We start from the raw sequence: 25,153 nt of genomic DNA on the forward strand, positions 1-25,153 counted from the left end.
ATTGTTATGTTTTTGGGTGGGAGCAAGACTCCTCTAAAATGTCTGGATTCAGTGAAGGGTTAGAATGTAAGGAAACTCCTAAATTCCCGGGCCTAATGGGGGCTTGAGTTTAAAGTGGTTTTTCCATGTCCAGGAAACACCCATTAAGAAGGCCATTTTCTGTCTGGGCTGGACAGAAAATGGGGAAAGCCCTTGTTGAGGTAAGAGATGATTAGCAGAGACAAAAGGACAGAGTTTCAGGAGGGGGGAGCAGAACTGCAGTGGGCAAGGAGGTAAGCAAACAGGAAATAATTGTCCCTTTTTGAAGCTGGAGCGTGGGGGGCAAAGCATGAAGCAGGCAGTCTGTTTCAAGCTGCAGCAGAGGTCAGACATGATATTTGGAGTCTCTTGCAGCAATAGAAGAAACAGGACCTTCTTGGGATGTGAATTCATAAAGAGATCACGGACTCCACTTGGCCTCATTGTTCCAAAAGTAAACACAGACCCTCTTAAGCATGTCTGGTACCTCTGGAATCTCTCACTGCTCATAGATTGGTGAAACAATGTGTTCTCCACTTAAAAGCTTCTAACATCCAAGAAACCTATTGAGGATTATTTAATGGTTACTAATCAGTATCTGCTAAATTCACCCAATACAATTAAAGCACATGACTAGCCCCAAATAATTCTGGGAACTGTATTTTGCCACTCACAGAGAAGCAATTCCCAGCACCCTTAACAAACTACGGTTCTCAGAATTCTTGGGGTGGGGGGGAGACTTACTATGTTTTTCAGATGTGCTTTAAATCCACATTGGTGTGGATGTGACCTCTTGGCATATCTGATGATGGAGATAGCTTGCTAAAACTTTCATAGCAAAAAGAAATAAATGCCAGGGGCTGGATGTTTTGTACAGATATCTCTCCTTAAGCATACTGCTGACTGCATCATCCAAGTCTCTGGCTTGGAGGTCTATAACAGACACCCACAGTAAGGTCACTGTTGTTCCTCTCTCCTACTATTTCCTCCCATATATTCTCAACTTGCCTTCCATGCTCCAGGTCATGGATCTCTTCACAAGTGTACACATCATATAATACTCCTCCCCTCCACTCTTTCTGTTTGGTCCATTCCATTTGAATAGGTGGTACCCCTCAATTTCTACATTCCAATCATGTGTCTTATCCCACCAGGTTTCAGTAGTGTCTATTAGGTCATATCTGCCACCACCCTGTATTAAGAATTCAGATTCGCCTTCATTTTTTCCCATGCTCTGTGCATTTGTATAGAGACAACTGAAACCACAAGATGTTCCGTCCAGCTGCTTCCTTCTTGTAGTTTCCTGCCCTTTAGCAGGTTTCTGTAGCACCACCTCAGTTTCCCATGCATCAACAGAGCCATTAACCCCACCACCAAGTGTTTTCCTTTCGTCTGTAATATTGTCTTCCTCCTCCTCAGGATTTAGTTTAAAGCTCTCCTGATGAGCAAACACATTCTTGCTGACCACTGTGAGGTATAACCTATCTCTTGCCAGAAGTCCATCCTCAAGGAAGCAGAAACCATGGTCCAAGAAGCCAAATCATTCCTGACATCAACACCTGAGCAGCCACTGATTTACCCCCAGTATCTTCCCCTCTCTTCATGGGCCACAACCTTCAACAGGAAGCAGGGATGAAAAAACCACCTGTACCCTAAGGCCCTTCACCTTCTAATCCAGAGTCTTAAAGTCCCTTGCTATATCAATGTCTAGCAGTATCTCAAAAACAGACATGGAGAATATGATATGAGGAGAGGAAAGAGGGATTTCCGCATAGTTCAGTTTGGGCAGCTAGCAAGCAGAGGGTGGAGAATTTACTAGCCTAAACATTTCTTCTTCTTCTTTAGCCTAATGAGTCCTGGGAATGCAACAGACTTCTCTGATTTATTCCTCCGTGGCTTCCCAACCCAGCCAGAGTTCCAAGGACTCCTCTTCCTGCTATTCTTCTCAATGTACCTGCTGACCATACTGGGGAACGCAACAATCATCTTCTTGATCCGTTCTGATTTACGGCTCCTCCAGGCTCCTATGTATTTCTTCCTCAGCCACCTTGCCTTAGCTGACTTGGGCTTCACCTCCACCACCATCCCCAAAGTGCTAGAAAACTTGTTGTCTCAGAAAAAGACCATCTCCTATCATGCCTGCCTGGTCCAGATGTACTTTTATATGTCTTTTGGCAACTCAGACAGCTTCCTGTTGGCTTCCATGGCCTATGACCGTTACGTGGCCATCTGCTTCCCCCTGCGTTATTCTGCCCTGATGAACCGTAAGCGTTGCCTCCTCCTAGCAACAGTGTCCTGGGTTATCCCTATTGCCCACTCTCTGCTTTATACCATTTTGATGTCCCACATGTCTTTCTGTGACTCTAGAGAGATCCCACATTTCTTCTGCGATCTTTACCCTGTGTTGGAGATCTCTTGCTCAGACAGCAGTCTCATAGAAATGCTGCTTCAGACTGAAGCGGTGGTGGAGATCCTGGGGCCGTTTGTGCTGATCGTCATCTCCTATATGGGCATTTTCTACACCATCCTGAAGATCCCATCCAACTCTGGAAAGAAAAAGGCTTTCTCCACATGTGGGTCCCACATTGCTGTGGTGGTCTTGTTTTATGGTACTGTGAGCTGGGTTTATTTCAAGCCACGTTCCAACAACTCGGATCGCAAGGACACTGTGGCTGCTGTCATGTATACCATGGTGACCCCTATGCTGAATCCCTTCATCTACAGTCTCAGGAATAGTGAGATGAAAGCAGCCTTGAAGAGGATCATTAGGCACCATTTTCATTAGTGGCTTTTGCTGTCACTCCTTATAGTAGCAGGAGTGGAAGCCAACATCACTTGGATAGCAGAGCACACAGATGGTGTGTGCGCTTTCGGGTCTGTTTTTAACTTGGGCCAAAATGTTGGGTATCTGTAATGGGGAAATGGACTGCAATCTGTCTTTCAGGTATTTGGGGCCTGCATGTGCTAGGATTAGCTGAACTACCATAAGCAAATATCTTAACCCTAATACTTACAGTAAAGATCAGCATCATAATCTTATATTTGCCTTATATTAACTATCACTCCCCTGTAAGTAGTAACCAGACTTCAATTAGATAATTAAATCTTCCAAGAGTAGATATATGATTCAGGAATAGTATAGGCAACCAAATGGTCTTTGTGTGAGGTTTGGTGCTTATAGGGTTAACCTCTATGTGTCCTGCATCTGGGGAGGAGCTTCCTACATCCGGGAGCTCATTTCTTTGTCTGTGAGTTACTTTCACTTCTCAACGGAGAAGAAAGAGAGACACACGCAATGTCTGTTGTCTCGGACGGTGTTTGTTATTTTATCTGTCTGTGTAAATAAAGCTGTTTAGATTAGAAAGAAACAGCGTATGGACTCTCTCTTCACTTACACATCAAGCACACGCCGCCGCTGGAGCAGTGGAAACGTACCGGACCCAGTCAGCTGTCCAACAGGTTATGGAAGGACCCAGGCCACGTTTGTGCTGAGTGTGAGGATGAGACAAAGCAGAGTCCAGCTCTGAGATCCTGCCTGCTGCTGGGAAAGGGGCAGAGGCAGCTGTGATGTCGCTGGTGAAAGTGGAGCTTGCTGCAGGAAGCATCTTTGAAGCAACCGGCCGGCAGAAAGCATGAGTAAGCTTATAGCCTCGGGAAGATGGCGCAGCAAAATCCATCTCAATCGCATGAGACTTTCAATGTTCCTTTTGAGCAATTGAATGACTGCAATTGGGAGGACTGGTCGAGGCAGATCAAATATTGGCTGTTGGGCAAACAACAATGGGAGTGCACCCAAAATGAGTCACCAGTGGCAGCTGCTGGGGCAAATGCTGCTGAGATTGAGAGAGTTAACGCCGCAATTAAGAAGGACCAGAAAGCTATGTCCCATATTGTAATGGCTCTTGAGGCGTTTCAATTGCCTCACATTGATGGGTTATTGTCTTGCCATGGGATTTGGACGGCTTTGGTCAGAGTGCATCAAAGAACCACAGCTGGTGCCAAGATCCATGTGATACGCTCTCTTTTTGAGAAGAGGCTGTCTCCAGGGGAATCGGTACGTGATCACATCACACAGTTGCTGTCCATTTTCACTAAGCTGCGTCAGCTGAATGTACCTTTCCCTGATGAGCTCAAGGCATACACCCTGCTGAGCTCTTTGGACAGGAGTTATGAGAACCTGGTTCTGATGATGGAGACTATGCCATCGGACCAGCTTTCTCTGGAGTATATTACTGGGAGATTAGTTGATGAACAGGAGAAGAGACTGAGAGCTGGGCGAGCAGATGCAGGATGTGCCCCAAGGAGGAGTGGGGTGCAGCAAGAAGCTATGAGGAGTCTGTAAAAGCCTTTGCTTCGAGACACTGCAACAGATGTGGGTCCCCCTCCCATCTCATGAGAGACTGTCCGGCAGAGGCTCAGGAATGCAAGGTCAAGCAACAGATGCAGATAACGGGCTCTTCCACAGCAGCGAGGCATGGGAAGATGTCCAAAAGTTCCAACCGAGGTGAAAGCAAAGATAAGTCTTCTCAGTATCACCTTGCAGCTTCCATGGCAACGGTTAAAGGCTGTAAACAGGAAGCTGGGCTGACCTTCGTCATTGCCAGTGGAGCAACGCATTCTCTGGTTCCATCTGCTGGGCTTCTTTGGGATTGCAAGGCTGTTAAGAATGGTCAAACCGTCATGCTGGGACTCTTTATTGTCCGTTCTTGGAGCACGAGATTCAAGCCTATGTGGTTCCAGAAATGTCCAGCTGTCTTTTGTCTGTCTCTGCATTAGTCACTGATGGCTTCAGCGTTTGTTTTGAGAATAACATGTGTTTTTTTTCCAGGGGTGGGAGACAACTGTTCAGTGTTGAATGCAAGAACAGGCTGTTCGTGGTGGAAATGCCTATTGCAAATAACAGTCCCACTGAGGTAGCACAGGTGCAGTGTGCAAATGTCCCAACACATGATGGCTGTTCCCACCTACGGCATCGCAGGATGGCACATATGAATTGGAATTGTCACGAGGGCATAATTCCACCAGCTCAAAAGGCTTGGCTGTTTCTCTGCTAGACATATGGGCATATGAATTGGAATTATGTCACGGGGTGTACAGAGGGGTGTAAAATGAAGGCATGTGATAAGTTTTTAGATTGCAGAGCTTGTAAGCAGTCCAAGGTAAAAATGTGCACATACCCCAAGTCTAGCAGAGAAACAGCCAAGCCTTTTGAGCTGGTGCATGCAGACTTGTGTGGCCCTATGCCAGTAGCCAGTCTGGGTGGGGCAAAATGTATTTTGCTTCTTTTGGATGATTTTTCTAGGAACTCTTGGGTCTTCTCGATTAAACACAAAGGGGAAGCTGCTGCATTGGTGAAAGACTGGATCTCTGCTGTAGAATTGCAAATCTCTACAAAGGTCCACAACGTTCAGAGTGATGGGGGCGGAGTTTACTGGGTCTGTGCTGCAGAATTTCTTCCGCCAGAAGGGTATTGGTCACAGGTTGACAGCACCACACAGTCCTCAACAGAATGGTGTTGCTGAAGGCAAGAACAGAACACTGCAAGAGGCCATGGCTGCTATGCTGTTTGATTCTGGGCTCCCACAGTGCTTTTGGGCTGAAGCCTGGCGCTGTGCGTCGCTTTCTCAGAATCGCTCATTTTCTTCTGTTGTAGGGGAAACGCCCTATTTTCTGCTGCATGGCAAGAAGCCCAAGGTGCATTTCTTCTGTGTTTTTGGCTGCGAGGCTTGGGTACTTATACCAAAGGCCAAATGCAGAAAGGGTGGACCAAGGTCCAGGAAGACGATCTTCATTGGGTATGAACCAGGTACCAAGGGGTGGAGATTTGCCTATCCAGAAGGTAGTCAATCCAGACTGCTAGTGAGCAGCAGTGCTGAGTTTTGTGAGCAAAGTGGGTGGACGCGCATACATGGTAACCCAGATGTTGTTTCAGAGAGTTTTCTTGACACAGATGATGAGGAGGAGGTGGAGCCTGATCCTGCTGCTGAGGAAAAGAGTCCAGAGCAGGTGCATCCTAGAACCTCTCCAAAGGCTGTCAAGACAGCCAAAGAGTGAACCATCCTCACCCACAGGTCCAGCTGTAAGGTTAAAAAGACGCAGCAGGTCAGAGGGGGAGCTCTCTGACGCTGGGGATGGTCTAGCTGGCCCTAGTGGGTCAGAGCGGGTACCGGAGCTCACGCTGAGGAGATCAACCCGAACCACAAAGGGTAAACCGCCTGACAGGTTTGAGGCCACATGTTTGTGGGTTGGGGTGGCTCAGTGTGAACCTGAAAGTTTTGAGGATGTTCAGAAGTTGCCTCAAGAAGAAGCCAGTAAATGGCAAGAGGCAATGCAGAAGGAGATGAGCTCAATGGAGTCTCTAGGTGTGTTTTCCCTCACAACATTGCCGGCTGGCAAACAGGCTGTGAGCAGCAGGTGGGTTTATCGCCTTAAACCCACAGAATCTGGAGAACAGCAGTACATGGCTAGGTTAGTAGCCAGAGGGTTCAAGCAGCGGAAGGGGCTGCATTACACTAAGGTGTATGCTTCTACTTCCAGAAGTGAAACTCTGCATGCTCTTAGCCATAGCTGCACAAAGAGGTTGGAAGGTGCATCACTTTGATGTGGATGTAGTCTACTTGAACTCAGACCTCCTGGAGGAGTTGTACATGCTTCCTCCTCCAGGGTTCGAGGCCAATGGACAAGTCATCGTTTGGCAATTGCCTAAATCGATCTATGGGTTGAGGCAATCGGCCAGAAACTGGAATTTGTGTCTGAATGAAGCCTTAGAGAAGCTAGGTTTCAAGAGAAGTCTTGCTGATAGGTGCCTGTACCTTAAAGGGTCACAGGAGTTGGTTTTAATCTTTGTTGATGATATAGTCCATGTCTCAAAGACACGTGCACAGGTGTAAAAGTTTGCCGAAGACCTTGGTAAACGGTTCAAGCTCAAGAACCTGGGTGCAGTAAGGTTCTTCCTAGGTGTGGAGATTTTCAGAAGATGGAAGTTTCTTGCTCAGTCAGAAAGGCAAAATTGAGCAGTTGCTTCAGAAGTTCAGGATGCCTGAATGTGCAGGGGTCAGAACACCCATGGAGACTAGCTACGTGAAAGACAGTCAGCAAGTAGAACGCTCTGTGTTCGAAAATGCTGAGCTCTTTCAGTCAGCTCTGGGTAGTCTGTTGTATCTGTCCCAATGGAGCAGACCTGATATAGCGTTTGCTACCAATCTGCTCAGCCGGGAAGCTACAAACTCTAGCGTACAAGCCTGGAATGGTATCAAACTGGTGCTGCGTTATCTGCAACATACCAAAGACTTTTGCCTCAAGCTGTCAGCCAAGGGCGACGTCAAGCTGACGTGCTGGGTAGACAGCGATTGGGCGAATCTGACGGACAGGAAGTCCGTGTCTGGTATGGTGGTGAAGTTCGGGGACTCTTTGGTTGGGTGGATGTCCTGAAAGCAAAGTCTCATAGCGCTCTCCTCTACTGAAGCTGAGTTCAGTGCGCTGTCTGAGATTTGCAGGGATTGGAGTTCTATGTGTGCTTGGTTCAAGAGATCTGCAGAGAGTATTGTTTGCCCGTCACGGTTTGGGAGGACAATCAACCCTTTCTGAAGTTGGCGGAGTCTGGGCAGTTTAAGGCCAGAACCAAACACCTAGACATCCAGTTTCAGAATGTGTGCCAGAATGTTCGGTCGGGATTAGTACAACTGAAATACTGTCCCACTGCTAAAAACTTGGCAGATGGTTTCACGAAACCGTTGACCTTCCAGCGTCATGGGGAGTTCTGTGAAGGTCTGTGTTTGGGGTAAGTGGTTATACTTACATTCCCCCAGATACAGGACTAGAGGGGGTGTGAGGTTTGGTGCTTATAGGGTTAACCTCTATGTGTCCAGCATCTGGGGAGGAACTTCCTACATCCGGGAGCTGAGTTCTTTGTCTGTGAGTTACTTTCACTTCTCAACGGAGAAAAAAGAGAGACACACGCAATGTCTGCTGTCTCGGACGGTGTTTGTTATTTTATCTGTCTGTGTAAATAAAGCTGTTTAGATTAGAAAGAAACAGCGTATGGACTCTCTCTTCACTTACACATCAAGCACGCGCCACCGCTCTGCTACTGGCTGGGAATTCTGGAGCAGTGGAAACGTACCGAACCCAGTCAGCTGTCCAACACTTCACATTATTCACTCACACTGGAAGTTTCCCCCCTCTCTATAGGGCATAGTTGGATTCAAACTAACCGTCTCCCTTGTTCTCTTTTTTTTAGCATGTGCCTGTGGCATATTGTTACACCCACGCTTTAGGGGGGGGTTTGGTTCACTGGGGACTTATTTTACTCTTTAGATATAAGTTGTGTATATGTGCTGTATGCAGTGTTTCTCAAACTTGGGTTTCCAGCTATTGTTGAACTACAACCCCCACCATCCCTAGCTTGCAGGACCAGTGGTCAGTGGTGATGGGAATTCTAGTTCAACAACAGTTTGAGACCCAAGTTTGAGAAACACTGATTTAATGATTGCATAGCTGCCCATATATGTGTAATCTTCCTTCCCAAGACAGCACCCATTTAGAATCATAGAATCATACAATTGCTGAAATGTAGAGAATGTTGGAAGTGTAAAGAAATTGAAGGTACTTTCTTTCACCTTTGGTGGACGTGCCCAAGGATTAAGGCTTTCTGGGAAATGATATATAATGAACTGAAAAGGGTATTTAAATATACCTTCCCGAAGAAACCAGAGGCCTTCCTCCTGGGCATTTACGTTCCAAGTAATAGATTTATAATCCATACTTTATTTCTTATGATAAGTCAACAGGTTAAAAAAATAAAATAAAATAATTACACATTAAAGGTCTCAATATACTTTTAATAAATTCCCGTCTTAGATCTGACTCCTAACTCTCAACTGTTTGTTCAATTTCCTCTGATTCTCCCAACAATTGTCTTTTTCCTCTGAGCTCTTTCCGGTACTTTCTCCAGAACTTGTCCGCATCTAATGCCGACAAGCACTTTCTACGTTTCCCTTTAAAGAAAAAGGAGGTGCCTTCAGGGTACTCCCACCTATAGTCCACTGCCTTTGCCTTTAGTGCATCAGCCAGAGGTTTGTAAGCTTCTCTCTTTTTTATCAATCGATTTGGGATAATCTTGTGGACGATAATATCATTTCCTTCCGACTGGAATTTCTTCTTGTTACTAGCTTGTAAAATTCTGTTTCTGAAATCCATAGAGTTAAAAGAGACTAAACAATCAGCCGGCCAGTTATTTGCTTTTGCTACATTAGATTTGACTTTGAATGCTTTTTCTATTTTTGTACTATTTCTGCTTCTTCTAGGTCTAACCAAGCTGCTAGCTCTTTTGAGATTCCCCCCCCCCCAGTTATTTCCTCTGCGTCCACTGTTAATCCTCTGACTCTTAGGGTATTCTCCCTTCTCTACATTTGCAACATTGAAACAGCATCCAGAGTTGAATCCTGCTGCCCTTTCAGAACTGCTGTTTCTTTCCTTAACTTATCGCATTCCCTTTTCAGCTCTCTATTTTCATTTTGTAATTTTTTCTGAGCTTCCTCTAGAGTCTGTGTTTTACCTTTAAGGTCTAGCACTATTTTCGTCAGTTCTGAATTTTTTTGTACTAAATTGTTGACCTAAGTTGATAACTCAGCTGTTATTTTCACATTTTCATCTATTTTAACTCCCATTGAAATAAGTTTTTCTTCTGTTGCTTTTGCCTTTTCATTTACATTGTTTTTTTTTAAATCTTGGATATCTTTCTTCAAACTTAAAATTAATTCTCTCGTATCTAGTGGTTGATCCATGTCAATTACTGAAGTTCTCCTGATTAGTGAGGCTAAAACTGCCGCAGAACCTGACACAGTTGTTTTTTTACCAAACATCACTATGAAATTCAATTATCTCACAAGGTAATTTGTTTTCTTTCTGTCTGTCTTACAGACTGGATATCAATTAAATTCAATCTTTCTTAATACAATCACGACAATTTTACCAATCTGATAATAATCTCCGGCCTATGTATTCACTAATTCTTTATATTCACCAGTTTCACTAAGTATATTTAAAATTGATTATGAACAATTATCTAATTAGTTGCAGCCTATCATCAATACAGCAATATCACAGCTTCATCAGATCAAATAAATATAATAAATGATTGCAATCCTTGTGTTCACTTGCTCATTCAGGGTGATAGATCATATATATAAATCTTTAAACAGGTTAGCGGCTCAGTTAATCAGCACCTTGCAACAAAACTAATGACATCTGATGCTAATATCAGCTGCAATAGCTAACAATAGATGGCGAAAGGAAAAACAATCAAAAACAGAAAAACAGCAACAAAAGACAAAAACAAAAAATGGGGGGGGGGGGAGACAAGACAAAACCACACAAGTCAAAGACCACACAAAAACATGACCAGAAAAACAACAAAAATGAAACAGAGAAACAAAACAAACAAAGCAAAAAAAAAAAAAAATACCCAAAAAGAAAATTACAAAAGAAAGAAAGAAAGAAAAGATGGGAGGGTAAAAGAAAAATAAAGCAAGAGAAAGTAATAATAATAATGCTATTTATAATTTGTAAAGGAATAAAGGAGAAAAAAATACGAAAAGTATATATAAATAATAGGAGAAGAGCTGGGGAGTATTTTCAATTAATAATGTACAATGCAATAATATTATGTACTATTAAGTTCTCTCTAGATGTTACTCTTCCAGAGGCAGCAGGAATGCTATTCCAGTAATGGGTTATAAGGTCTATAAAAGTTATGAAACCTTGTCTCTTTCAGCAGATTATGATGCAGCGCTTTGGGATCTTCACTACTTGCTGATCTTAGTAATCACAGCATCCTTTTCTAAATGCTCACAGACTGATCAAGTATGATAATTATTTGTTCTAGGACCTTTTCTGGTATCAGTGTCAAGCTGACTGGTCTTCCTCCCACCCCACTTTGAAGATGGGAACAAAAATTGCTCGCCTCCACACAGCAGTGACCTCACTTCTTCTCCAAGAATTTTCAAAGATTATAGACAGAGGTTCTGAGATTACATCCTCGAGCTCCTTCTAGGACCCTTGGTGCAGCTCATCATTCCCTGGAGATTTGAATTCATTTCAAGTAGCTGGGTGTTCCCTTACCTTTTCCCATTTTGTTCTTCAGCTCCCTCTTTGCTTTGCTGGGCACTGCTTTCATTTCTGTGTAATAAACCAATCTTCTTCTATTTCCTGGTGTGTAAATTCTTTGCTGGGCATAAGGGTAAAGGTATACACCCATTTTAAATGGATGCATGCAGTGACTTCACAGAAAAGATTCCAATCCTCTCAGAGTTGTACAATTAAAATATTTGTAACGCGTGAGCCAAGGCCAGTGCAAGACCTTTGGGGATGTGAAATGAACCACACAATGGTGTCCCCCTCTGGGGAAGAAGGAATGAGTGAAGATTTAGACCAGGAAGGAGAGGGAATAAATATATGTATTGGCCAATGTAGAAGCGGGGGGGGGGGGGGGGAGGCAGCAGATCTGGTCTCTTAAGGTGTGTGCCACAACTGCCAACAATTGTGGCAGCGGCGGCGGCAGTGGCCAATTCATTCATTGGAGGCCAGATCTGCTGCCCCGTGGATCCTACTGCCTGAGGCAATCGCCTCACCTTGCTTCATGGGTGGGCCAGCCCTAGTGTGAACATCTTGCACCTGGAGTGTGTGTGGCAAGTTTTGAATATCAGAGCATCACACATTAAATGCTTCCCAATACAAGGCTGCCTTCAGATGTCTATGGAAGCAACTACTCTATTCCAAACTAAAAAATGGAAAGCATAATGCTGGTGGTCAGCAAAAGAGGTGAGAGCTCCAGTTGGAGAACAACCTTTACCTTCAGGTTGAATTTGCTTCAGGTTGAGCGCCTTCGGGTTGCGCTCTGCGGCAACCCGTAAGTAACGGAGCATGTTACTTCTGGGTATTGCCGCTCGCGCATGCTCAGACGCTCAAAGTGACGTCACGCACATGCGCAGAAGCGGCAAAACGCGACCCGCGCATGCACAGATGCACCATCACAACTTATGTTCTATTCAGGATGAAAACGGGGCTCCGGAACGGATCCCGTTCGCATCCCGAGGTGCCACTGTATATATAGCTAGATATTATGGGGAAAGTTTCATTCATCGCTACTATGAGTTGAATAAAGAGCATGAAATTCACACTCAACTCTGAGTATATTTCATACTTGTTCCCAATTGTGGAGCAAACCAGAATCCTCCAACATCCATACTCAAAGGAAAAAACTTTTCTAACACTTATTAATGAGGACGAGCTAATTTGTTAAGCTGAATGATGGGTTGGGTCTCTGAATGATGATTCTCCAGAGTTTATGCTATTGCATTCTATTAATTCTGGAGGGGGAACCTGGTTGAGTCTTCCTTGGACCCTGGAGATCACCACCCTTAAGCAGAGATGAACAAAAGCTTCCCTTGCATCAGAAAACACAGAGCTAATCTCCTCAGCAGATGAAGGAAGCCAGTTTCGTCCTATGCAGAACAAGTCCACTTCCTTTGTTCTTCACATTGACAGGAGCAAGAGAGCAAACAGGAAGTGCCTTTACTTAAGTAAGTGTGAATATTCTTATGTTTTTGGGTGGGAGCAAGACTCCTCTAAAATGTCTGGATTCAGTGAAGGGGTAGAATGTAAGGAAGCTCCTGAATTCCTGGGCCTAATGGGGGCTTGAGTTTAAAGTGGTTTTTCCATGTCCAGGAAACACCCATTAAGAAGGCCATTTTCTGTCTGAGCTGCACAGAAAATGGGGAAAGCCCTCGCTGAGGTAAGAGATGATTAGCAGAGACAAAAGGACAGAGTTTCAGGAGGGGGGAGCAGAACTGCAGTGGGCAAGGAGGTAAGCAAACAGGAAATAATTGTCCCTTTTTGAAGCTGGAGCGTGGGGGGCAAAGCATTTTTCCTGCTTGGCAGGGGGTTGGACTCGATGGCCCTTGTGGTCTCTTCCAACTCTATGATTCTATGATTCTAAGCATGAAGCAGGCAGTCTGTTTCAAGCTGCAGCAGAGGTCAGACATGATATTTGGAGTCTCTTGGAATCTGAGGCTGCAGCAATGGAAGAAACAGGACCTTCTTGGGATGTGAATTCATAAAGAGATCACGGACTCTACTTGGCCTCATTGTTCCAAAAGTAAACACAGACCCTGTTAAGCATGCCTGGTGTTGTAAACAAAAATTGCCCTTTCCCCTTATGGGGTATCCAAGAGCCCATATAGAGTCCTTACGTAGGTTCCCTATTGGTAGGAGAAAATAACAGAGGCCAACCAGAGAATATTGAGAAGCAAAGCAGCTAGTATGCCTGATCTTTATTGATCTGTTGCAACAGGGTCCTTACTCACCACACAAAGGAGGGAGGAGGAACCCAGAACAATGGCACGCAAGGACTTATATGGACTTTTGAAATTGCCACCCTGTACATCAAGACCACCCCCAGAAACATCATACATACATCACAGAAGGGGTGTAACCTAAGACCACCCCTCAGATACATCATACCTACATCACAGAAAAGGCGGTCTAAAACAAAAATGTGAATGTTGTTTTTTTCCTGTCTGGCAGGTTACTTGATTGGATACCTGCTTACTAGATTGGATTGCCTGGGGAGCCTGGCCAGTCTTTTGTAATGATAAATACTTAGTTCCTGGGCCATGTCACAGGCTCACACCCTATTCAAACACAGACATACCCTTAAGACAGAATTTGTGAAGGAAAAGACAATGGGGAGGCTTTTCCATTTTCCTTTGACCTTGCAGAGAAAACATTTGGTCAGTTTGGGAATCAAAATGGTTTCAGGTTGGTCTTCCTGTGCTGATCTATGTACATGCTTGGTTGGTACACTTATGAACATTACCATGTATCTAAGACCTCAAAATTCCTATCACACTGGTACCTCTGGAATCTGTCACTGCTCATAGATTGGTGAAACAATGTGTTACCCACTTAAAAGCTTCTAACATCCAAGAAACCTATTGAGGATTTTTTAATGGTTACTAATCAGTATCTGCTGAATTCACTCAGTACAATTAAAGCACATGCCTATCCCCAAAGACTTCTGGGATCTGTATTTTACCACTCATAGAGAAGCAATTCGCAACACCCTTAACAAAGTATGGTTCTCAGAATTATTGGGGGGGGGGAGAGACTTACTATGTTTTTCAGGTGTGCTTTAAATGCTCCCCCCCCAATGAAATTTATTATTTTTCATACAAAAGTATAACAAAAAAGAGAAGAAACAACAATAATAATAATTCTTTCCTCAACATATTCAGCAATACCTCCAGGACCAAAATAAATAATAGAGAGGAAAGTGGGCACCCTTGCCTGGTTCCTTTCTCAATTTTAATTTCCTCCAATACCACATTATTAACATTAATTTTAGCTTTTTGTTCAGAATAGATCACCTTAATATTATTTAAAAAAATTTGGCCAACCTCTATACTTTCCAGATTTTTTTCCATGAAAATCCAAGAAATATTGTCAAAGGCTTTCTCTGTATCAATCAGCATTAATAATGCTTTGCAATCTCTTTTAGCCTCTAATCTTTCCAAAATGTCCACTATATTTCTGATGTTATCTTTCATATGTCTTCCAGGCAGGAAGCCTGCCTAGTCTTTATGTATATATTCTGTTAAAACATTTTTCAGTCTATTTGCCAGAATATTTGCAAATATTTTATAATCTACATTTAGTAGTGAGATTGGTCTGTAATTCTTTACATCTGATCTATCTTGGTCAGGTTTCGGTATCAGAGTTATATATGCTTGTCTCCAGGTTTCAGGTGCCCTCTCCCCTCTCAATATCTTATTACAAACCTCTGCTAATGGTTGAATTAACCAGTCTTTAAAAGTTTTATAATATTTAGCAGATAATCCATCCGGTCCTGGGGCTTTGCATCTGGTTTATTGCTATTTCAACCTCTTGTCTTGTAATCATATCATTGAGTAGTGATTTTATCTTTATCTTCTTTATACAGCTGTTTGAAATATTTCAGAAAACATTTTCTAATATCCCCAGGGTTTTCCACAGATTTTCCCTCCGATACAATATTTGTAATCGTATTTTGTTTCTGTCTCTTTTTTAATTGCCAAGCTAACAATTTCCCACATTTATTTGCAGATTCAAAATTTCTCTGTTTCATTAATTTTATTTTCCATTCTATTTCCTTATTTATAATTTGAGAAAATTGAGTCTGCAAAGCTTTGATGTCTTTTTGTATCTGTTGGCTTTTAGGCTTTGATCTTAAATTCTTTTCTTTCTCTTTTATTTGAGATAGAATTTTTTCCTTTTTCCCCTTTTGTATCTTTTTCTTTATGGCATTCTGTTGTATGAGGAAACCTCTCATAACGGCTTTACTAGCATCCCAAATGACTCTTGTTTCTACCTCTGTATTTATGTTTAGTTCAAAATAATCTTTTAGAGTCTTTTGGGCCTTTCCCACCACCTGTTCATTCCTCAACAACCCATCATTCATCCTCCATCTGAAGGAACCCTGCAGATACACTTTCATTTTCAATAACACTGCATTATGGTCAGAGCATGTCCTAGGGCATATTTGAATTTCTGATACCCTTGAAGCTAAATCTCTGGTAATCCATAAGTAACGGTTCTCGAAAATGTTTGGAACGAATTTGAAGGAAAAGTGTAATCTTTCTCTGTAGGATTTCGTAGTCTCCATATATCTGACAGATCATATTTATCTGACAGATCATATTTGTCCCCATATCAAAAAACAATTTTGGAAGTCTGCCTGCATTTTGTACTTTTTGCTCTTGTGATTTATCCATAAGTGTAGAGACTACTCCATTCAAATCCCCCATTAGTATTATTTTATAATCCAGATAGTCATTGAGCTTTAAGTCCAAGTTTCTAAAAAATTCCACTTTTCCATCATTTGATGCATAAATTCCCAATATTTATCGCCTTGTGCTGTAATTTCTACAACAATGTATCTCCCTTCCTCATCCTTAAACAACTTGGGGTTCCATTTTTTTTTAATATAAAAAACCACTCCTCTTTTTTTTACCTTGTCTGGTGAGATGAAATCCTGTCCAAGTTTTTTATTCTGTAAGATTTTTCTATGCAGTCTGGTAACATGTGTTTCTTGTAGGCAAATTATATCCAAATTGTGTTTTGCCAAAACATGAAAAACTTGGTGTCTTTTTTCCAGAGAATTTAAACCATTAACATTCCAGGAGTAAATTTTTAAGGACATCTTGATTTTTTAGGGGCCTTCTGCCCCGGCACCCAAAGGAGGAGAACTTTCCAAGCGAAGTTCCTTTGCGTTTTTCTCCAGAAATCTCTCTTTCTCTCCCACAGTTCTGATTTTTTGTTTCCTCCCTTGAAATTTAAAGGAGAGACCCTCTGGGAATTTCCACCTGAAGAAAATGTTTTTCTTCCTTAGAGCAGTTGCCTGGTCTGTGTAGTTATTTCTCAAGGTTAAGAAATGTCTTGGGACTTCTTTGAACAGAGTCACGGCCTTTCTGTCTATCTTTAAACTTTTTTTGTAATGGTGTCCTAATATAATATCTCTTTGTTCTTTTGTTTTAAAAATCACCATACAGTCATGTGTGATTTTAGAGTCCTTTTTAGGGCCAAATCTATGTGCTTTGTCAATCCACAAATTTAATTCTTCTTTTGAAATCTACCAGTAAGTTGAAAATTCTTCAATGAGCCAGCCCCTTAGATTGTCCTGCTCCTTCTGGGCTACCCCTCTCAATCTCAAATGGGACTCCCTCTCCTTCATTTGAAGAAACGCAATTGAATTTTGCGTTTCCTGCTGAATTGTTTCTAAATCCCGGACCCTTACAGTTTCCTATTGTGCATCCTGCCTCATGCAGTTACATCTGATTTCACTGCTTTCAGTTCCTGCTTGAGTTCCACAAAATCATTCCTCAAATATTGAATAGTCTTTTGATTCCCTCTTACTTCTGTTTTAATTTCCTGAAGAAGTTGCATTACAGAGTCTTCAAATGTTGGTGTTCTAGAGTCTCTTCTTGGCTTATTTTTTGCTTTCTCTGGTCTCTCTGGCTTCTCTGTCTTGTCTCCTTTGGCTCCCCCATCCATACTCCCCCCCCCCCAGGTCAACTACAGTCACGAGGTGGAGATAGCGAAGAAACAAGCTAGGTTCCCACATTTCAAAAATCCCCACTCCAAAATAAGAGTCTTTCACCCCCACAGTCTTTTAATCTGTGCCAATCTTTTTTTTACCCCTCTAACTGAGTCCCCAAAAATTTATTTCCAGCCCTTAACTTAGTAACCAGAGGGTAGAGATACAGTTCCAAATATTTTAGAGTTCTGGCAGCTGTAATTACTTTGTATTCCCCAAAGCAGAAAATGAAAGTTGAAAGTATCCGATTCCTTTGTTACGTCACAATGGAGTCTAGCCTTCCCTCACCCGGGAGGTGTGCTTCCACAAAGAAGATATAACAGTTCAAACAATTCACAAATTCTTCTGCAGGGAAATTACTTTTAGTCTTTTTTTGCCCCCTTCCCTCTGCTAGAAAGGGGTAATATAATACACTTGAAGGTTTTTAAAGAAAAATAAAATTAAAGTTGCGGCTTTTGGTAACGTTAGCTGCTTTCACTTTTGCTTCAGCGGAAGGGATCGACCTCCATTTTAAAATCCCTTTCCTTCCCAATTTGTAATTCCAATTTAAGTCACTTTACTCATGAATTTCGGAAGATTTAGATCCAATTTTCTTTGGAGGAATTGGCCGCTCACGATCGCTGGACTCAGAGCTTTGCACTTTGAAGGAAGCGAATTGATTCCCAAGTGCCACCGTCTCCAATCCCGCTCGCACTCGGTGCTCTTTATAGAGCTTACCGGGGAGTGGGGGAGTCATTTCCAGCACCCGCAGGAACTCCGGGTCCTCAGAACGCTCGATCTGAGGGTTTTTCGGGGTACCGATGCACTCTGGTGGTTCTCCCCTATCTTCAAAATGCCGGTGCCCTTTCCGCGAAAGAGCTCCTGTCCGCCATAATCGGGCGAGCCAACCGGAAGTCCAGATGTGCTTTAAATGCTTGGTGTGGGTGTGACATTTAGCCCTTTTGCAGCTTTCTGTATCACCACCTCAGTTTCCTGTGCATCAACAAAGCTATTAACCCCACTAACAGCTGTTTTACTTTCATCTGTAATATTGTCTCCCTCCTCCTCAGGATTTAGTTTGAAGCTCTCCTGATGAGTAAACACATTCTTGCTGACCACTGTGAGGTATAACCTATCTCTTGCCAAAAGTCCATCCTCAAGGAAGCAGAAACCATGGTGCAAGAAGCCAAATCATTCCTGACAACAACACCTGAGCAGCCACTGATTTACCCCCAGTATCTTCCCCTCTCTTCCTGGGTCACAACCTTCAACAGGAAGCAGTGATGAAAAAAACCACCTGTACCCTATGGCCCTTCAGCTTCTAATCCAGAGTCTTAAAGTCCCTTGCTATATCAATGTCTGGCAGTATCTCAAAAACAGACATGGAGAATATGATATGAGGAGAGGAAAGAGGGATTTCTGCATAGTTCAGTTTGGGCAGCTAGCAAGCAGAGGGTGGAGAATTTACTAACCTAACCATTTCTTCTTCTTCTTTAGCCTAATGAGTCCTGGGAATGCAACAGACATCTCTGAATTATTCCTCCGTGGCTTCCCAATCCAGCCAGAGTTTCAAGGGCTCCTCTTCCTGCTATTCCTCTCCATGTACCTGCTGGCCTTTCTGGGGAACGCAACAATCATCTTCTTGATCCGTTCTGATTTACGGCTCCTCCAGGCTCCTATGTATTTTTTCCTCAGCCACCTTGCCTTTGCTGACTTGGTCTTCATCTCCACCACCATCCCCAAAGTGCTAGAAAACTTGTTGTCTCAGAAAAGGACCATCTCCTATCATGGCTGCCTGGTCCAGATGTTCTTTTTTATGTGTTTTGGCAACTCAGACAGCTTCCTGTTGGCTTCCATGGCCTATGATCGTTACGTGGCCATCTGCTTCCCCCTGCATTATTCTGCCCTGATGAACCGTAAGCGTTGCCTCCTCCTCGCAGCAGTGTCCTGGGTTATCCCTATTGCCCACTCTCTGCTTTATACCATTTTGATGTCCCACATGTCTTTCTGTGACTCTAGAGAGATCCCACATTTCTTCTGCGATCTTCCTTCTGTGTTGGAGATCACTTGCTCAGACCGCAGTGTCATAGAAATGCTGATTCCAACTGAAGGGGTGGTGGAGATCCTGGGGCCGTTTGTGCTGGTCATCATCTCCTATATGGGCATTTTCTACACCATCCTGAAGATTCCATCCAACTCTGGAAAGAAAAAGGCTTTCTCCACGTGTGGGTCCCACATTGCTGTGGTTGTCTTGTTTTATGGCTCTGTGACCTGGGTTTATTACAAGCCACGTTCCAACAGCACAGATCCCAAGAAAACTGTGGCCGCTGTCATGTTTACCATGGTGACCCCTATGCTGAATCCCTTCATCTACAGTCTCAGGAATAGTGAGATGAAAGCAGCCATGAAGAGGATCATTGGGCACCATTTTCATTAGTGTCTTTTGCTGTCACACCTTATAGTAGCAGGAGTGGAAGCCAACATCACTTGGATAGCAGAGCACACAGATGGTGTGTGCGCCTTCGGGTCTGTTTTAAACTTGGGCCAAAATGTTGGGTATCTGTAATGGGGAAATGGACTGCAATCTGTCTTTCAGCTATTCGGGGCCTGCATGTGCTAGGATTAGCTGAACTACCATAAGCAAATGTCTTAACCCTAATACTTACAGTAAAGATCAGCATCATAATCTTATATTTGCCTTATATTAACTATCACTCCCCTGTAAGTAGTAAGCAGACTTCAAATAGATAATTAAATATTCCAAGAGTAGATTTATGATTCATGAATAGTATAGGCAACCAAACGGTCTTTGCATTATTCACTCACACAGGAAGTTTCCCCCTTCTCTATAGGGTATAGCTGGACTCAAAATAACTGTCTCCCTTGTCCTGTCTTTTTTTAGCATGTGTCCGTGACATATTGTTACACCAACGCTTTGGGGGGGCGGTTTGGTTCACTGGGGACTTATTTTACCCTTTAGATATGTTGTGTATATGTGCTTTATGCAGTGTTTCTGAAACTTGGGTTTCCAGCTATTGTTGAACTACAACTCCCACAATCCTTAGCTTGCAGGACCAGTGGTCAGTGGTGATGGGAATTCTAGTTCAACAACAACTGGAGACCCAAGTTTGAGAAACACTGACTTAATGATTGCATTGCTGCCCATATATGTGTAATCTTGCTGCTCAAGACAGCACCTATTTAGAATCATAAAATCATACAATTGCTGAAATGTAGAGTTGGAAGGGACCCTGAGGGTCATCTAGTTCAACCCCTTGCAATGAAGGAATCTCAACTAAAGCATTCATGGTTGATGGCTATCTAACCTCTGCTTAAGAACCTCCAAAGAAGGAGAGGCCACCCACATCCAAGGAAGTTCGTTCCACTGTCTTCAGAAAGTTTTTCCAGATGTTTAGCTGGAATCTCTTGTAACTTGAAGCCATTGGTTCAGATTGTACTCCCTGGAGTAGGATAAAACAAGCTTGCTCCATCTTCCATGCCTCACCTTGCTTCATGGGTGGGCCAGCCCTAGTGTGAACATCTTGCCAGCTAGAGTGTGTGTAGCAAATTTTGAATATCAGAACATCACACTTTAAATGCTTCCCGATACAAGTCTGCCTTCAGATGTCTATGGAAGCAACTACTCTATTCCAAACTTAAAAATGGAAAGTGTAATGCTGGTGGTCAACAGAAGAGGTTTAAAGACTGTCTCGAGGCAAATCTTTAAAAATGTATTATATACACTGAAAACTGGGAAACACGGGCCTGTGAGTGCTCCAGTTGGAGAACACCCTTTACCAAAGATGTCATGGGCTTTGAAGACCCTCAAACTGAGCTTCCTGTTTCCGGCGGTGGGAAATGACTGACTCCGATCGGATCCCAGCCTTTCGCGAATTCTTCACGGCACTTTAGCAGAAATGCTCAGAGTTCCAGGTTCTTCAGTGCAGTATTATTTATTGTGAGCTTTATATACAAATATCTACAGAAGGAGTTCATACAGTCAGACAGAGTACCTGGCTGCACCTTAAAGCTAGCATGAGCCAGACGCCTGTACAGGACATGAATACACATATCGTGGGTTGGGACATTTTGCACATTCACAACCTTAGACTCACACCATAGTACATACATATTAGTTCTAAGGTTAGCATTTGCCAACACTGCCCCATTTTGCTTTATCTGGCACTGATCTCCCATGATGTTTACTTCAAAGCCTGCTTTTGCCAAGTCAGGAATACGCAGGAGATTGTTTTGCATACTAGGCACACACAACACATTCCTGAATGTGTGTCCCAGCTGTGGGAACACAATCTCACCCTCACAGACCACATTAGCTTTCTGGCCTGTAGCAAGACTTACATGCTTTTTGTCTGAAGCCCTAGCATCAGTCAGCAATGCTTTTCTTTTACAAAAAGTTTGAGAAGCTCCGCTGTCCAGAACCCACAGCTCTTCCTTTTCTTGGCCATCTGCAGACACCCACGTGGTAGACTCTCTCTGCTGCCTCCTGTGCTTCTGCTGTTTTTGTTGTTTTCTCGGACAGCTCCAAAGCAGATGACCACTGGACTTGCAGCAAAACTACCTTTTTACTTTGTTGACCACCGGCTGGTCTGCAGCAGCTCCTCCTGGCTGTTTCTCCGGCTCCCAACACCTGTGCTCTTCCCGGCTGTTGTTCCCTCTGGGATGCTCCGACAGCTGGGCTGAGGTCGTCTTTCTCTCTGCACGCCTGTCCTCCTCTGCATACAACCGTCCGGTAACATATTCCAGAGTCAGTTTATCAGTCTCTACCAACTCGAGGGAATTGACTAGCATATCATAGCTGTTGTCAAGGGAACTTAGGACTATAAAGACTTTGTCCTCTTCCCCTACAGGCCTCCCTCTTAAGGCTAGCTCCTGGAAACAGCCTGTTAGGGACTTTAGGTGGTTTACCAGGGAGTCCCCCATTTTCTTCCGACACCGGTACATTACCTGGTCAGTGTTATCAGTGAGCCAGCTGTCTCTCGCACATGGACAGCCTTGAGCGCATTCCATGCCTCACTTGCCATCACCTTATCTGCTACGTAGACCAGCTGGCTGTCGTCCACTCCAAGGATGATCGTAGCCAAGGCTTTCTCATCCTTCTCATCCTCCTCAGGGGGCTGCGGTGGATCTTCCACCACTTTCCACAGGCCCTCACGCTTCAGGAAGTGTTGCATGCAGACCGATCAGATACTGTAGTTTGTGACCGTCAGCTTCTCCAGCAACATGCCAGCTCTGAACTGCTCCATACCTGCAGCTCACCTCCAGCACCCACGGCTAGATAACTGTCACCTGTACTCTTGTGCAGTGAAAGTCTGCTGGGTCCGTAACCCTGTCGCGAATTCTTTGCGGCACTTTAGCAGAAATGCTCAGAGTTCCAGGTTCTTCAGTGCAGTGTTATTTATTGTGAGCTTTATATACAAATATCTACAGAAGCAGTTCATACAGTCAGACAGAGTACCTGGCTGCACCTTAAGGCAAATATCGAAGACTCTTTCTCTCTGACCACACTCCTCTACCCCACCACCTTACTGCTGGACAGGTTTCCCTTTTAAACCAATGACAGCCAATCAACTGTCAGCACATTACTGCTGAGTCATTCTGACCCAGCACCTCCATAGAAAGTATTGCAGGATGATTGCATCAGCCCGTTGCATCAGCTCTCAACCTCAAGCCTGCAGACTTACTATCTCACACAGCATTCTGTGGATCCCCACAAGCCGTGCTGGTAATTCAGGGCTGATATGGGGGTAATTATCCCTGGCAGACTCCCCAAGGTGGGGGAGGACTGTCTCGTAGATTGTCCGAGACTGCCGACTTGCATCAAGGTGCAAGCGGCAAGACACTGGGTCGCAGAGCACAATATGGCTGGCACTCTCCGATGTCATTCTCATAGCCGGGAATATCTGTTTGCAAAAATGAATAGCTTTGGACAACAAACAGACATGGTCTGGACCGAAGAAGCCTAAGGAAAAACCTGCAGAATTGTACAGTCCCTGGGGGTTTAAGCTCGGACTTCAAAGAGATTCTCATCATGGCGTTTGAATTACGGAGGTGTTTGGTATGGTCCCCCCCCCCCCTTCTTAGCATCTATAATTGGTTTTCTATGCCAAGCCTCATTAAGAACTTTTTTTTTAAGAGTACAAATGGACTTCTATTTATAATTAGGTATTTAATTCCGCAGCTTTACTTGACAAAGATGGAAGAGGAGGCAAGATGGCGCTTGTTAATATGACGCAGCATGGGAAAATGTGAATCTCTCCCTTTCTTCGTGGGAAGCAGGAGTTATTTGTTGGCTGACTTTGCAATGATTTGAGATAACAACTTGGGACAATATACAGTGCAGCTGTTTGCAAAGGTTTTTCATTATGAATGAGAGAGAAGGCTAAATGGATGTCTGGCAGCCCCCCCTCTACGGCCCAGAGAGAGGAGTGTGCGGTCTCCAGAGCCTGATCGATCACCAAATGACTGATATTTGTGGAATACAGTTTACTTACAATGCCATATTGCTAACAGTTTTGCCCAACAATTTAACGTGGAAGGTACTGATTCATTAAAGCTCAAAAGGAAGGTTTGGACAACAGCCTGGATTGGAAGGATTAATGACTGGGAGTTGCTGCGGCATTGAACTTCAGATAACAGACTTGGATAACATCCCGGATTGGAGTCAGAGGAAGCTGCGCTGGTAAAAAGGCAGTTGGGAAAATATATACATACAAATAAAGCTGTATTCGATGGATGAAAGGATATATGATGTTTGACATGATTGAGAATTGTGGAACCAGGGACGGAGAATATTAAGGCGTTAAAATCGAGATGTGGAAAATATGGAAATAACGAGGAGAGGCAGGACTGAGATGTGGAGATATGCTTCAGAAGTCAAGACTATGGGGAGCTCCCATATGGGGATGGTTCTCACATTTCCAAGTCAGACTGCACTGTTAGAAAGACATCTCAGGGTAGATCCAGAATCTGTGGTTTTGGATGTCCAAAAAATTGCAAGGACGTTATTGCCCCTGTGAGATGAAACCAAGCTGACTGGGGAAATACTTAGTGCTCAAAAACCCCTCAAAAATATGGAGCGGGCAGAAGCCCAAGCATCCAATTACACTTGGGGTAAGAGCAGTGGCGTGCGGTTAATTTTTTGGTAGGGGCACCAGTTTGCCAGGGCGATGAGGGGGTCTTGATGTTGTGTCCGTGAGCATTGCGCCTCCTTCCCTAAGCTGGGCAGAAGCTTCCGGGGCTTTGGGAATGAGGCACCAGGCTTCTAACAGGATGCTGGGGCTCTGCTGCCTCCTTCCTACAGCTAGGTGGGAATTGGGAAGGTGGCGGGAGGGCTCTTGGACCCTTCGGAGCATCGCAATCAGGCTCCTGGATAAAGTGAATCAGGTTGAGCGCCTCCGGGTTGCGCTCCGCGGCAACCCGGAAGTAACAGCGCATTACTTTCGGGTTTCACCGCTCGCGTATGCGCAAACGCTCAAAATGACGTCACGCGCATGCGCAGAAGTGGCAAAACACGACCCATGCATGCGCAGACGCGCCATCAAATCTTAAGTTCTAATCCAGATGCAAACGGGGCTCCGGAACGGAGGTACCACTAAGGTACCAAGCCATTCTGGGGAAAGTTTCGTTCATTGCTACTATGAGCTGAATAAAGCGCAGGAAATTCACGCTCGACTCCGAGTATATTTCAAACTGGGTCCCAGTTTTGGAGCAAATCAGAATCCTCCAACATCCATACTCAAAGGAAAAAACTTTTCTAACACTTATTAATGAGGACGAGCTAATTTGTTAAGCTGAATGATGGGTTGGGTCTCTGAATGATGATTCTCCAGAGTTTATGCTATTGCATTCTATTAATTCTGGAGGGGGAACCTGGTTGAGTCTTCCTTGGACCCTGGAGATCACCACCCTTAAGCAGAGATGAACAAAAGCTTCCCTTGCATCAGAAAACACAGAGCTAATCTCCTCAGCAGATGAAGGAGGCCAGTTTCGTCCTATGCAGAACAA

General features: G+C 43.9%; 2 protein-coding genes across 2 annotated transcripts; both read left to right on the forward strand.

Moving 5' to 3' along the window:
* Window positions 1-1,867: 1,867 nt before the first annotated feature.
* Window positions 1,868-2,803, forward strand: LOC310696180 (olfactory receptor 1E5-like; the record flags this gene model as incomplete). The annotated part of the gene is made up of 1 exon (XM_083481339.1): window positions 1,868-2,803. The coding sequence occupies one exon, from the start codon at window positions 1,868-1,870 to the stop codon at window positions 2,801-2,803; it is 936 nt and encodes a 311-aa protein (XP_083337465.1).
* A 15,826-nt stretch (window positions 2,804-18,629) lies between these two features.
* Window positions 18,630-19,565, forward strand: LOC310697148 (olfactory receptor 1E5-like; the record flags this gene model as incomplete). The annotated part of the gene is made up of 1 exon (XM_083483468.1): window positions 18,630-19,565. One exon carries the CDS (start codon window positions 18,630-18,632, stop codon window positions 19,563-19,565), a length of 936 nt encoding a protein of 311 aa, XP_083339594.1.
* Between the last annotated feature and the right edge of the window lie 5,588 nt (window positions 19,566-25,153).

Source organism: Podarcis liolepis, assembly GCF_965112155.1.
Source record: "Podarcis liolepis genome assembly, chromosome: 17".
Taxonomy (NCBI): Eukaryota; Metazoa; Chordata; class Lepidosauria; order Squamata; family Lacertidae; genus Podarcis; species Podarcis liolepis.